General features: G+C 39.1%; 1 protein-coding gene across 2 annotated transcripts in view; it reads left to right on the top strand.

Moving 5' to 3' along the window:
- LOC129188142 (dehydrogenase/reductase SDR family member on chromosome X-like) overlaps nucleotides 1-14,403 on the top strand; it is a 57,754-nt gene that overhangs the window by 12,545 nt on the left and 30,806 nt on the right. The window contains exons 1-2 of one of the 2 annotated variants that reach the window (XM_054788257.1): nucleotides 6,525-6,725; nucleotides 7,365-7,472. In XM_054788257.1, the coding sequence (XP_054644232.1) occupies nucleotides 6,620-6,725; nucleotides 7,365-7,472 (214 nt within the window). In that variant the 5' untranslated portion in view covers nucleotides 6,525-6,619. Of the gene's footprint in view, nucleotides 1-6,524; nucleotides 6,726-7,364; nucleotides 7,473-14,403 lie in introns of those variants that run through there. The other variant, XM_054788258.1, reaches the window with a different exon arrangement.

Genomic DNA, 14,403 nt, shown 5'->3' with positions numbered 1-14,403 from the left:
TACATGCAATGTGACTTTTTTTCCCCCCCAAATATAAACATGCACACCCAGTCTGCTTCATATCATTGCTTTGTCTTCCTGGAGCTTCTGTGACGCAGCACCTATGATTACGGCAATGACCGCACCAGAAAGGGCAGACGCTCGCTTCAAAAAGCATGGTAATTATTTCAGTAGTTGAAGATTTACTCTAATTTAATCCATCCGTTTTCTATGCCGCTTCTCCTCATTAGGGTCGCGCGGGCATGCTGGAGCCTATTCCAGCTGACTTCAGGCGACAGGCGGGGTACACCCTGGACTGGTCGCCAGCCAATCGCAGGGCACATATAGACAAACAACCATTCACACTCACATTCATACCTATGGACAATTTAGAATCGCCAATTAACCTAACATGCATGTTTTTGGAATGTGGGAGGAAACCGGAGTACCCGGAGAAAACCCACGCACGCACGGGGAGAACATGCAAACTCCACACAGAGATGCCCAACGGCTACCGTTTGATTTTGAAGGTTAAATATTAAGAGACAAAAGTTGTAACCTAGCGAGTAAGTCGTAATTTTACGAGAATAACGTAATAATTAAGAAAAATAATGTCGTTTTAGAAACAAAGTTTAAATATTAAAGAAAAACGTTATTGTTTTACGTTGGAATATTATGAGAAACAGAACAGCGAATAAAGTTGTAATTTTTGGAAAATTAAGGATGCAAAAAGAAGTTATGTCACAAGAATAAAACTAAAATATTATGGGAATAAAGTTATAATTACAAGAAGAATATTTACAAGAAAGAAAGTTGAAGTAGTAGGGGGAAAAAAAATGAAAAAAAACCCCACCTAAAGAATAAAGTAAAAATATTAGTTGCACAGAGTTGAAATATTAAAGAATTTTTTTTTAAAGTTGTAATATTATGAGAAACAAAAGTTGTCTTTGGAAAATAAGGTTGCAAAAAAAAGTTATTTTACGAGAATAAAGTCAAAATATTAAGGGGAATAAAGTTATAATTATGTGAAGAAAATGTTAATGAAGAAAGTTGAAATAGTTGGAGACAAAAAAAACTGCAGAAATGGGAAAAAAACGCTGTAATTTTATGAAAATAAAGTCGAAATATTAAGAAAAAAATGTAATTTTCGTAGTATAGAGCTGAATTATTGAAAAAAATATATTTTTTAAAAGTTGTAATATGAGAAACAAAACAAAGTTGTCATTTTTGGAAAATTAGGTTTGGGAAAAAGTAATAATATGACGAGAATAAAGTCAAAACATGGGAGTAAAGTTATAATTATGAGTAGAAAATTGAACAGAAATGGAAAAAGCAGCTGTAATTTCACGAGAACAAAGTTAAAATATGAAGAGGAAAAAAATAATCTCATTTTAGTAGCATAGAGTTGAAATATAAAAAAAAATATTTCTTAAAAAGTCACAATATGAGAAACAAATAAAACAAAATAAAGAAAAATAGGTCGGGGAAAATATTACATTATGGAAATAAAGTCAAAGTGTGACGGAAATAATAAAAAAAAATATTACAAAAGGAACATTTACAAAGACTATTTAAAAAAAAACTTGAAATATTAGCAAAATTAAAAAAAGAAATGGGGAGAAAAAGAGCAAAGACAGAAGTTGATACTAATACGCTTTTTCACTTATACCACAAAGCTGAGATGCGTTTAGTTCTTGGAATACAGTATACTTTAATAACTTCTTAGCATGCTACATCTACATGTGTTGCTTTACAAAATATCAAAGTGGCTCTTGCATCCTTTCATATTTCACTATGTGGTCATTGGTGGAAAACGTATCGTGTCTTAATGGTCCGTAGTTTGTAGGAAAACGAATACAACTTCATGATATTATTACTGTATTTCGGTAATTTGAAAATAAACAGATGCGCTGTTATGATTGCAGTGCCTGCAGTTTACTGGTAATGAATTTGACACCTGACACCTTCACCTGACAGTATCCAATCTATGACGACAGTGTATACTGCACTCGCTGAGATAATCAGTTCAGTAGATTCTCTTGAAAACACGTGCATACCATTCTTCCTCCAGCAACAGTGCTACGACTGATTTGCCACCTGACAAACGGTGGACGCAGGCGTGTCATCCCCACTGGCTACGCACTGTACAGTCATAACACCTGTTGCATTTAAAGACACAGGCACGCTGTTTCCCTTTGTAAAATCTAGCGTTTCCTGTGGAGGTCTCTGTGTGCTTACGTGCTGTCTCATTAGCGTCCGGACTCGCCTGCAGCTTTGGCAGCTGACACGCTGAGCTGCGAGTCTATCCCAGGGTGTCCGCCTTTTGTCTCTGTGAGGAACAACGAGAGAGGAAAACAAAACAGCTGATGCACAAAGCTGTTTTTCTTCACCTCGTCTGCAGTGGCAGTTAATCTGTGATGAAACCGATTGATGGATGGTTATGGAGACGAAGAACCAACTGCTTTTTGTTTCAATAGCCTGTGCGGGTTATAAGTCGCACCACTACACAAAATGAAACACCCACAAGACAATAACTTCATGTTTTGTTGTCAGATAAGGTTTAAATCATGAGATAATGTCGTACATTTCGTATGACACAACCAAAAAGCTCTTGTTGCTACCAAAGCAGGGGTGTCCAAAAGGTTGAAATTTTGCGGTTTCATTCTGTCACAGCTTTTCAAAAATATGTTAAGTCATTGCTGTGTTGTGGTTGAATATAGACTCTTATTAATCAAAAAATATGCATGTTAAAAGAAATTGTACATACTTTTGACCTAATTTAAGCATTTTCAAGCATAAAATAGCTAAATCAAGCAAACTTCAAATATAAGGCATTCAGAAAGACTCATTCAAAGACGTTGTGATATGTAGTATTCTACACTGGTCACTAGGTGTCACTGTAATTTTGGGTGAGTAACAAAAGCACCAGGCTTGATTGCCGTAACAACAGGATTTTATCGCACGTTTGAATGATCTCACAAAAGATGCAATAATCCCTAACGCGGGCTACTGCTGTAGCCGTAACCCACGCCAATCTTAAATTCAACTCTGAACCCCCGATGTCACTTCCTGTTCACCCCCCTCACTCACCTCCCCTAGCATCGTAACACGTTTACAGCAACACACATGAGCATGGGTCTTATTTTCTCTTATTATGTGTACTGTATTGGGTAGTACGAGTGTGAAAGTGACTATGGGGTGTTATTTCATGTCTAGAAGGCTCTAATAATGTTTAAAAAATGCATTTAGAAGTTTGCAAACGGGTTTTCTATGCTCTAACTATGGAAATATTTCATTTCTAAATAAGGAATCCTACTTTGCGGAAATTCAGTTATCATGGTCAAGTCTGGAACCAATTAGCCGCAATAAATGAGAAATTACTGTATCATGTTTTCTGCTCTTTTTACAAAATAACAAAAAGTATATGAATGTGACAGGAAAAAGGGACAAAAATGCCAGCTTTCGCAGATGTGTAAAAGGGACCAGTGGATCCAAGGGATGGGAAATTTGCATTCGGGAAAGGCAGGAAATTCTTCCATTGTCGCTCAAATGACAAAAATGAAAATAAATAGACAAAAATAAATGTGTCTATCATTTGCCATTTTTATATGGATTTCCACTTTTCGTCGAAAACCGAATCATATGAAAACCGAGGTTTGACGGTCGGCGTTACCTCAGCCAAGCGCAAATGCAGTGTCTCCATTTTGGATGCGATGCCCACTCCCATCCCATTCCATTTTAACACACACACACACACACACACACACACACACTCTACAAAGTCTCATATCCGGTGTTGCTAATGTCAGCCTAGATTTACAAAATGAGACAAGTAGCTAGTGGTTGTCATATAAAAGTAGGTGACTGTTGGAGCTATTTTGATGCGGTTCACATATTGTTTACATCACACACACCCTCCTGCCACGTCCTATTTCCCGTATGTCTCGGACTATGTGTGTGTGTGTGTACGGAGAGCTGTCTCCCTGATGTCCCATCATCCCAAATAATCATCCCACAGTCATGCGTGAGATGCAATTTCCTTTAAACAATAGCAGGCTGGCTTGCCTCGCTGACCCCTCAACCTCTCAGGCTGCGAGAGAACAAAGCCACACACACAGAACACACACATCCTCTCAGATCGTGTTAACAGCGACACGTGCGGAGGCAAAAATGGGCATCTCGTCCAAAATGGAGCTATGGTGGTGACTTGCTGCTTGTTGAAAAGCCTCCCAAGTAGAATACTAATTGGGGGCGATGTCAGTGACATGTTTTGATGAGAAACAAACCACTTCTTCTCCAAACAGGAAAGCAATGAAAGGATGCTGAATGACCTGGCGTTTGTCCTTAAGAGGAATGATTGAAGAGTTTTGGCTGGTCTACTTTGAGTGCCGTGATAATGCAGGTATAGCTCCTTGCTCGGCACGCCAGTCACAACCCAGCCTGGCCGTAGCTTGTCCATTCACATTTGTGTTAATACAGAGCTGCCTTCATTTGCTTAAAATACTTCCTAATGACGATGATGACGCTCTTATTCTGTCTCCTTTTGTGCCAGTGCTGTCTCAGTGTCCAAATGTAACATTTCATGACACCACGCTCACAATTTCAAGCTCATACAACAGTGGTTCTCCATTATTTTCTGTATTGCCAGGAAAGAATGTAAGGGTCACTTTGATATTTTGTAAAGCAGAATATAAAGAATTATTTTTTTTAACTGCATTTCGACTTTGATATAGGTGAAAAAGCTTATTATTAGTATTACCTTGACTCTTTTTTTCCCATTTTTTGCTGTTTTTAATAATTTTCCAAATATTTCAGCTTTCTTAAATAATCTTCATAAATTTTCCTTTTGTAATATTCTGACTTTATTCTCGTAAAATTATAACTTTTTCCTTAAGCTCATTTTCCAAAAATTACAACTTTATTTCGTTTAGTTTGTTTCTCATAATATTACGGCTTCAACCCCCCCCCCCCCCCCCCCAAGTTTTTCTGTAATTTTTTTTCTTAATATTTTGACTTTATTCTTATAAAATGACTGCTATTTATTTTCCATTTCTGCTGTTGATTTTTAAAATTATTAGATTTTTTTTTTTAACTTTCTTCTTGTACATTTTCTACTCATAATATTAGGACTTTATTCCTATATTGTAATTTTTTCCCCCAACCTTATTTTCCAAAAAAATTTAATTTTATATTGTTTTGTTCTCAAAATGTTTCGACTGAAAAAAAAAGTCTTTTTTTTTAATATTTCAGCTTTATGCTATTATAATGAAATTTTTTGTCATAATATTACAACATTATTCTTGTGCAATTATGGCTTTTTCTCTTAATATTTTGACATTATTCTTGTAAAATTACTGCTGATGTTTCAATTTTTTTTTTTATTTTCTTGTTAAATTATTATTTTTAGAATGTGCCACGGTCCACACTTCGGACACTCCTGATTTACTGTATCTGTACAAACCACTGTATGAGTTGCTGGAGCCAGCATTCTTCATACAATCACCACATTATCAAAACAGAGAAAGAGGAAGAAAATGAGCTGAGATAACATCTGGAACATCTACCAATTTCCAAATTAAGTTGTTTCACGCCCCACCAACATCTCACGCAGCCTCCCCACGATTTGTGGCATTGTAGTGTATTTTAATTCTCAGCTGTCGCCTGGGAAACATTGCCATGGCGGGACTTGGAATTGTATCTCCACATTTCATCCGGCAGCCTGGCAGGGAATCTGGAGTGACACTACGGCACTCAGACAGGCACAGACCTCCACCAGGGCTCAAGTGTTAACTAGCAACAGACATGTAAACTCAAATGGTTCTATAAAGCGCCCGCAAGGCATGCTGGGTGACAATGACAGCTCAAAATGGTTGCTCTGTTGCTTCTTTTGTGTGTAATCTCTTGGGCGGCTGGTAATAAGACTGTCAGTGAGCTGAGGGAAACAATGTGATGGATGTTTAGAGAAGGTTCATATGACGCAATGTGCAGCCACGCTGCAATGATGCCTGTCTTCCATCGCATGCCCATTCCACCTGCGCACCTACCTGCAGATTCCCTTTGTCTGTTGAACTTATATAACATTTGAACTTGCAAAGTTGAAGACATCCTGCACATTGTGACATCTCTGAGTAGTGTGCATGACTGACTCAGCTTGGTACTGCTATTTTAAATGAGTTCTCAGCCTGCAAGGCTTAGACAATTTTGTTCTTTGTTTATGTAACTTACATTTAAATAGTACAAATGCATTTAACATTCTGAAAACTATTTGCATTAATTTATCTTTGTGAATGTTATGATAACAAAATATTGTACATCTTTTTGGATTGTCTTTGAATTGTTAGCGTGTGGTCTATTCTCTATTTGGTGTCCATTTGTAACAAGGAGAAAACAAAAAAAACCCATCAAACATGAGTTTAAAAAAAGGTTGCTACGTGTGTTAACACACTGTTTTAACAATTTTGCCAGTTTGGACACAAAATAGTCTCTATCTAGGAAAAGTATTCGTGGCGAGGAAGGAAGGGAGTAGTCGACATCCTCATATTGGAACGTGTCCCAAAACGTCAACCAGAAGCAGCTCTTCTCCCTTTCTCCTCTGCTCGCTAGCACTCGGCTATATCGAAGCAAAACAGACACGACTATAATGTTCTCGCATATTTGGTGTCGTTTGGTGCCAGCTATTAAGCTTTACCTGCTCGGATTTAAGGTTCTTGTGATTCAGCTGTTCAGCAGACGTTTCAGGTTGCCAGGTCGGTTCTGTTTACGTTTAGCTGCTTTAGTTTACAATCGCGTCCATAATCTTTTAACATGGTTTAACTTGCTAGTTAGCGTTTGTGCCGAATCGAAGAGGACGCCGTGACGGATGTATTTCACCAGAACGTATGTTTTGTGGAGCGACTGTGTTTGTTGTTGCACAATTTACGTAAAAATACCCGTTTTCGCTACACATTCTGGTTTGAAATGGAAAGGGAGACGCCAATTGGTTGCATGTCAGTCATGTGCCAGCCAATGAGTAGAGAGCAGAGCAAGGGCGGATTTACGATTGGAGGAGATCCGGGGTTTAATCCAGTTGTGTTTAAACAATGACTTACATTAAAATGACTTTGACGTCTGAATATTTCATTTTAAGATGTTTTACTATGTGACATTTTGTTCACTATAAATTTATTTTAATGCTGTCACTAGATCGGTCCAGAACACCCATGTTATTCTCCATTGCACTTTTGATCGAACATCTACAAATTTACGGAACATGTTCAGTTGTTTTAGTAAAACCGTGTTACACATTTGACTAAAGTAACCTCATGTGGCTGTGAAATAGTCCTGGAAATGATGTCCTTATCTGATGACGTTCTGTCTGAAAGATGTGTCTCCTCTGCCTCTGCCAGTGATGCCCGGACAAGATGGCAAGGTTGCCATAGTGACGGGAGGAGACAGGGGAATCGGCTATGAGGTCGCCCGCCACATGGCCAAACTGGGGGCACACGTTATCATAGGTACAGTATCACGGTCTACACGGCTGCCATGTAAACAGCATGAGTGGAGCTGATAATCGGATAAACGCAGAACTGACAGTTTCAGATATTCCTGTCTACCTTTTCACGCCCACATTTGCAACAGTTCACAATAAAGCTTTGATTCTAAAAATCCTAAATTAGAATTTTCAATAATGACAATGTGTTTTAACTGTATAAAATACGCATAATTATAATTAAAAATACAATTGTAAAACCAACACAAGAAGAAGTCAAAGTGTGAGGAAAAATAACGGGGAAGGGCAGGTTCTACAATAAACGAAAGTACAGTGGAAGAAAGGAGACAGATGCAGAGTTCTGTGTGCGTTCTATGAACATATAAACCACACACACACACACACACATAAAAAGATGATTAAAGGATTCCCTGGCAGGAATCTGTATTTAGCTTCTCAACTCTAAAAGAACTGCTATCTATTTTTTACATGGCCAAGTCACCAACGCGTTGATTTTTTTGTTTGGGCGCTTGATTCCGGGGACTCGTTTTTTTAGCCGCACTGACATATTTTTTGCAATAATTTTCCTCAAAAACCGAATCATGTACGAAACCCGAGGTTCCATTGTATGCATAAAAGTGACAAGTAGATGGTGGCGGTGTTCTTGTCCACTCAATTTCCTGACTCATAAACCCTTTGAGACATTTCATCTTTCATCTATTGTTGCTTATACATCATCCTTTAGAAATGTGAGTCAGTATAGTCTTTTATTGTTCTGCGGTATGGACCTCAGTCAATTAAGGAAACTGTTGGTGTTGAAACTTCTGGTGGAAAGGCGGTAAAACCAGAATTTTCCCTCACTTCCCCCTATTTTCCGGAGACATTTCCCTTATTTTCAAATGCAAATGTTGAGAGGTATGTCTCCCTCAGAAATCCTGAGGTTCTGTTGCACTGAATAGAATAATGTTCCCTGAAGTGCCGTGGCGTGGTTTTAATGGCGTGGTTGTAATGGCATTTTGTGTCATTTCTTCTACTTTCGCCAGCACTTTGCCAATTATCCTCCTCTGCTAGTGGCTGCCAATTAGTGCGCTACATTTAGCTGTCATCACTTCAGGACGTAACCGCTTACAACCTTTCTAACAGGTGGCTCGCTTGGCTTGATGAAATTTATTACAACCACTTGACAAATTCATTTTTTTATCGTCCCTAATCCAGTAACTACACCGAGGCTGTTTTTCCCATAGGAAATAATGTAAATCCAATGAGTCCGTACCAGATACCAAAAAATGGAAAAAGAGGCTAAATTTTGCTGAATGTTTTTGATGAAATCCGAATCATACGAAAAATGGGGTATATGAAAACTGACACTTGACGAAAACCAAATCATATGAAAACTCATGAAAAAACTGGGGTATATGAAAGTCGAGGACACATTTTGGCCAAAAAAACAAATCAGAAAACCAAATCTGATTTGATTTGATTTGATCATATGAAAACAGAGGCAACATTTTTGACGAAAACTGAGAATCATACGAAAACGGGGTCATATGAAAGCCAAGACAAATTTTTGGCAAAAATTGTTGACAAAAAAGAAATCATACAAAAAATGAGGCAAGGATTTGGCGAAAATCTTTGACAAAAACCAAATCATACGAAAACCAAGGCAAAATTTTGGCGCAATGTTTGTAGAAATACCAAATCCTATATGCATGTTCAAATAAATTCAACCATTACCATACGAAACCAAGACAGAATTTGGGCGCTAATTTTTCACGACAACCAAACGCAAAAACAGGGCATAGGAAAAGACATGTCATAACATTTTTGACAACATTTTTATGATGGTATTTTTTTTACGAAAACTGAGGCAAAAGTATTGGTGATCATTTTTAGAAAAAACAAATTTGGCAAAATTTGGGCAAATGAAACTGTGGCATCCGAAAACCGGGACAAAATTTTGGCAAACATTTTGGCTGAAAACTCAATCATGTGAAAACTGCGGCATACGAAAACAATGTTTGACTGTATTTTGTCCATTTTTTTCAAGTGCTGTAGCCTCGTGAAAGTTGTATTATCAGATCAAAGTATAAAGGTTCTTCTCCCACAAAGTGGAGACAATTGTATGTTATTAGTGCATGCAGTAAATATTGTAGGTGGCTGTCACGTCATACAAGAAAGGTTTTTTTTAGAGTAGCTGCTATTAACGTATTGTTCTACCAAAGAGCCGTTAACTTTGTAGTAAACAACCCAACTTACTTCCCATCTCTCCTGTTACCGCAATTGTCGATGTTATAATAGCCCTGTTAGTCTCAATACAAATAAACACATTTTGTCGTCTGCATCAAAATGCTGTTGAAACGGAATCATGCAGACTGATAATAAAACAGATTTTGTATCAAATGCCTTTGCAAACAGGCTGGTGTTTGCATGTTTGGTGTGTTTTAGCTGTCTGGTATACATTTTGTGATCTCCTCTCCAAACTGACACACAAATGTACTTGAGTGTGCGTCTTCTTAACAGTATTCCCTCCTGCCTCCATTAGGAAGTGCTAAACACCGGCAGTCTAGTATTTTATGAATAATTATTAGCTTGCCAGCTACGGTAGGTCCCAGGTTGCTTTCAACAGGCTGTCATTCATTCTCAAATAACACAAACGAGATCCCTCCATTCCTAAAAGGCATTGACCCATGTGAAAGCTGTCATTTTTTTATCCCAAATTGTTCCCAAATCGTTCAGGTCATTTCGCACCACAAAAGAGTGAAACCATTCTTGTCGTGGCATGGAGGATAAGTACTCTGGATCCTGCACCAATACCTCAGACAAGAGCTGTCCTATCTAGTCAGTGTAAAGCTGTCCTACGTAGTCGTTGATCTTCTAAGAGATTGATAGCACAAGACAGACCTGGCAATGCATAGAATTGACATGCCAGCAGCATACACACAATATTGAGCTGAATCATGCAGGTCCTTTCCAACTCCAAGGTGCAAGGCAAAGGTCTGCAGTTTTGTTGAGCCTCAAAATTTGGCTTCCAGGTTAATTGTAAACTCTCTATTCAGTACACGAAGGTCAAAACCGAAGCAAGTGCATTGTAGCTTTAGCCATTCAGCCCACGTTTACCACAAAGTCAGTGTCAGGGTATCCTTGGAGATGGAACGGAACGTAAATGAGACTTGAGCGGAACATCTCAGACATTCCAGCGGGGATTAAAGTTGGTCCCTCAGAACAATCCTTGTATCCTTTGATGAGGTAAAAATCTTTATGGTGATGTGGTTGTCTGTTCTCAGTGGCTACATATTTCAAGTGCGCTGGGTAGCAGAATATTCTTAAATAATCGACAGCTGGACGGAAATGGAATGGCCTGAATAATGAACACAAAAGAAGGAATTAAATATTGAAGGAATATTGCAGAATGAATTGCATACAGTACACATCATTTATGCACAACTTCAACAAAGTCTGTCAATGATAAATGAGTCTGAGCGGGTCCACCCATCCATCCATCCATTTTCTATACCGCTTCTCCTCATTAGGGTCGCGGGAGCATGCTGGAGCCGATCCCGGCTGACTTCGGGCGACAGGCGGGGTACACCCTGGACTGGTCGCCAGCCAATGGCAGGGCACATATAGATAAACAACCATTCACACTCACATTCATACCTATGGACAATTTAGAGTCGCCAATTAACCTAACATGCATGTTTTTGGATGTGGGAGGACACCGGAGTACCCGGAGAAAACCCACGCACGCACGAGGAGAACATGCAAACTCCATAAGGGAGAATCGAACGCAGATCTTCCCGATCTCCAGACTGTTACTGTGTGGCCAACATGCTAACCACTAGACCACCGTGCGGCCAGTCTGAGCAAAAGTCCTAAAGCAAAACCTTTTCATCCTTCCCTCCTTGACGTACACAATGACCGTTGCAGACGTCCAAGACGTTGGCTTGTGTCCGTGGGAACCAGAGACCATATTTTTGAGGTCAGACGTCACTGACCCGGTAAGGGCCTGCTGGCACACAATCTCTGTTCTCATTCACCTCAAATGTGTTTGATGGGGTTGAGGTCAGGGCTCTGGGTCATGTTCTTGTACACCAAACTCATCCAAGCATGCTTTGTGTACTGGGGCACAGTTACGCTGGAAGAGAAATCTGTTCCCAGCGTAGAATTGTCCACAATGTCTTTGGTGAGATGAAATATTGAGCTTCAGGCGGCAACTGAATTGCCAAGTCCAAAGTCTTGCTTTAGAAATGTATGTGCAGCAAGTCTTAGGATGAATCCAATTTATTTTGGGATATACAGTGGATCCCTGCACATTCATGATTTTTGGCCTTAATCGCTCGTTACATTTGGCTGGGCGCTAAGTTTACAATGGCCGCCGCCGCCGATCACCGGCTTGAAGTTACCAACAGTAATGTAAGTCAGGCAGTTACTTTGTATTGGATTTTCCCTAATAAAAAGTGCTACCAAGGCGTAGTGTTAACAATGCTTGTGCTCATAATCTTTTTTTTTTTTTTTTAATGATACTGGCCCTCAGAAGGCCCAGGTACCAAATGCAGCCCCCACCACTGGTGATAATACAGATCAAGTATACAGCATACATGTAACACTGTTAGAAAACAATTTTTACATGCGATTTTGCGCTTTATTCGGTGAAGCCTTTTAATTGTATGGCAATACGGACACAATGATCAAATAGACTAAAATATTGGCGAACTGTACCAAACAACTTTATAGACAAGCTCATGGTCAAATAAAGCAAACAGTAGAGGGGTCCGAAAACCAGTCAGTATCTGGCGTGACCACCATTTGCCCCAAATAACGTATATGCCTATCCAGAGCATCCCAAACATGTTCAGAAAGTTACATACACTGGCCATGACAGAAGTGGGACGATTTCTGCTTCCAGGAATTGTGTACAGATCTTTACAACATGGGGCCGTGCATTATAATGCGACATGAGGTGATGGTCGTGGATGAATGGCGTAGTAATGGGCCTCAAGATTCAAAACGTCATAAATAAAATGTGTTTGTTGTCCATAACATGCCTGCCCATACCATCACTCCACCGCCGCCATGGGCCACACCATTCGCAACACAGGTGCCCCGAAAGAGAAAATAGAAAATCAGACTTATTACAATTCTGTAGAGAACAATCAGGCACCAAGTCGGATGTTTTGCTTTCTCATTCAACAAGAAATGTACACAGTGGCTTGGGCAAATATGCACATCCATTTGTCATAATGAGCCAGTCTACGCGAGCAATGAGAAATTACCGTCTTTGTTCACATCGAGAAAGAACACACAGCATCAAGCTCAGGATGTGTAACAGCCTTTCACTTGTGGATTTATTAGGCAAGGCTAATGCAGTTTAAATGCAGTTTAATTCAACAACCACACGGTAAATCCTCTCCCTTCATGAGAAATATAATCTTCAGTTTTTACTCTGTGTCTTTGAGAGGGCTCTTAGTGCCTGTGAGTTGGAGTGGAGTTATCGCTTTCCAGTCGGCGCTTTCACATCGAACTTTTAGGGATTATACTTCATGTCAGAGTACAGACCCAGTTTTTTTTTTTTTTTAATTCTCAATTGTTAAGTTCCCGTGTTTGTCAAGGCTACAGAACTGGTGGCACATTTTGGTTGGAAAATGGAGTTACGGTAGTTGAGCTGCAACAATGAATCGATGGTTAATCGATTATCCAATTAATCGAGAACTATTATGGTATTCAATTAATTGTTTCTTTATTTAAAAATGTAAATATTCTCTGATTTCAGCCTCTCAAATGTGACTATTTTTAATTTTGTGAATAACTGAATTTCTGCTAAGTAGGATTCAATATTTATAAAAGGGAATATTTTCGTAGTTACGCTTTAGAAAACATGTTTACAACCTCCAAAATACAATTTTTAACATTAGAGCCCACATTAGAGCCCTCTAGACATGAAATAACACTGCTATAGTCACCTTTACATGCCCATTACCCAATATAGTAGACATAATAACATAAAATAAGCCATTTAAGACATAAATAAGACTTGTGCTCGTGTGTATTGCTGTAAATGTGTTCCGTTGTAAGGGGAGCTCAGTGGGCGTCAAGTGACAGGACGTTGAATTTTAGCTCGGCGTGGGATTATTGTGCCTGTTGTGAGATCATTCAAATCTGCAATAAAAGCTTGTTGTTCCGGCGATCAAGTCTGGTGCTTGTGTGTTTCACTGAACATTACAGTGACATTACTGACACCTCGTGACCAGTGTAGAGTACTTCATATCATCACGTCTTTGAATGCATCTTCTGAATGCCTTATGTCTGTATTTTAGTCCATTTAGCCATTTTTATGCTTGACGGTGCTTAATTCAGGCAAAATATTTGGTTAAATATGCACATTTTTTAAATAATAGTAGCTGTTATTCAATCGTGAAACTGTGAGCGAGTGAAACCATGAAATTCAAAGCACAAGGTAGTGAAGGGTTACAGCATTTATTTGATAGCAACGAATTTACAGCTCTCACGATGTTTCTGTCATCAACTGATGTTACTGGCTATGACCATTTTTTGTGCAATGGTTCTAATGCACAATTTCTTGTTTTTCACCTATAGGCAGCTCTCTGGTTTTCATGTTGTTTTCACCTCTAAATGCAGTCTACACAGGCAAACGCTATCCGACCCCATCTGACTCAATGTTCTGGAGGGCACTGTATTTTTGATAACGGGGGTAATTTAGAGGAGTTTTGATCAACACTACAGCATTCTCAGTCACTCTTGGCCCATAAACACTGAAATATCATAGAATGTGTGCGGCAATGCTATTTGTGTGTGACTTCAGCAAAGCACCAGCCTGAGGAAGTGCATCCGTTAGCCCAGACTGAGCAACAGTGCATCAGGCCAAATGATGCTGTGCCCTTGAAAAGGCCTGCGTGCTAATCCAAGATTAAGCGTGTCTGTGAGCATTTGTGTGTCTG

This window comes from Dunckerocampus dactyliophorus, chromosome 9, assembly GCF_027744805.1.
Source record: "Dunckerocampus dactyliophorus isolate RoL2022-P2 chromosome 9, RoL_Ddac_1.1, whole genome shotgun sequence".
Lineage (NCBI taxonomy): Eukaryota > Metazoa > Chordata > Actinopteri > Syngnathiformes > Syngnathidae > Dunckerocampus > Dunckerocampus dactyliophorus.
The sequence above is the reverse complement of the archived record's forward strand: the minus strand, read 5'-3'. Positions and strand labels throughout refer to the sequence as shown.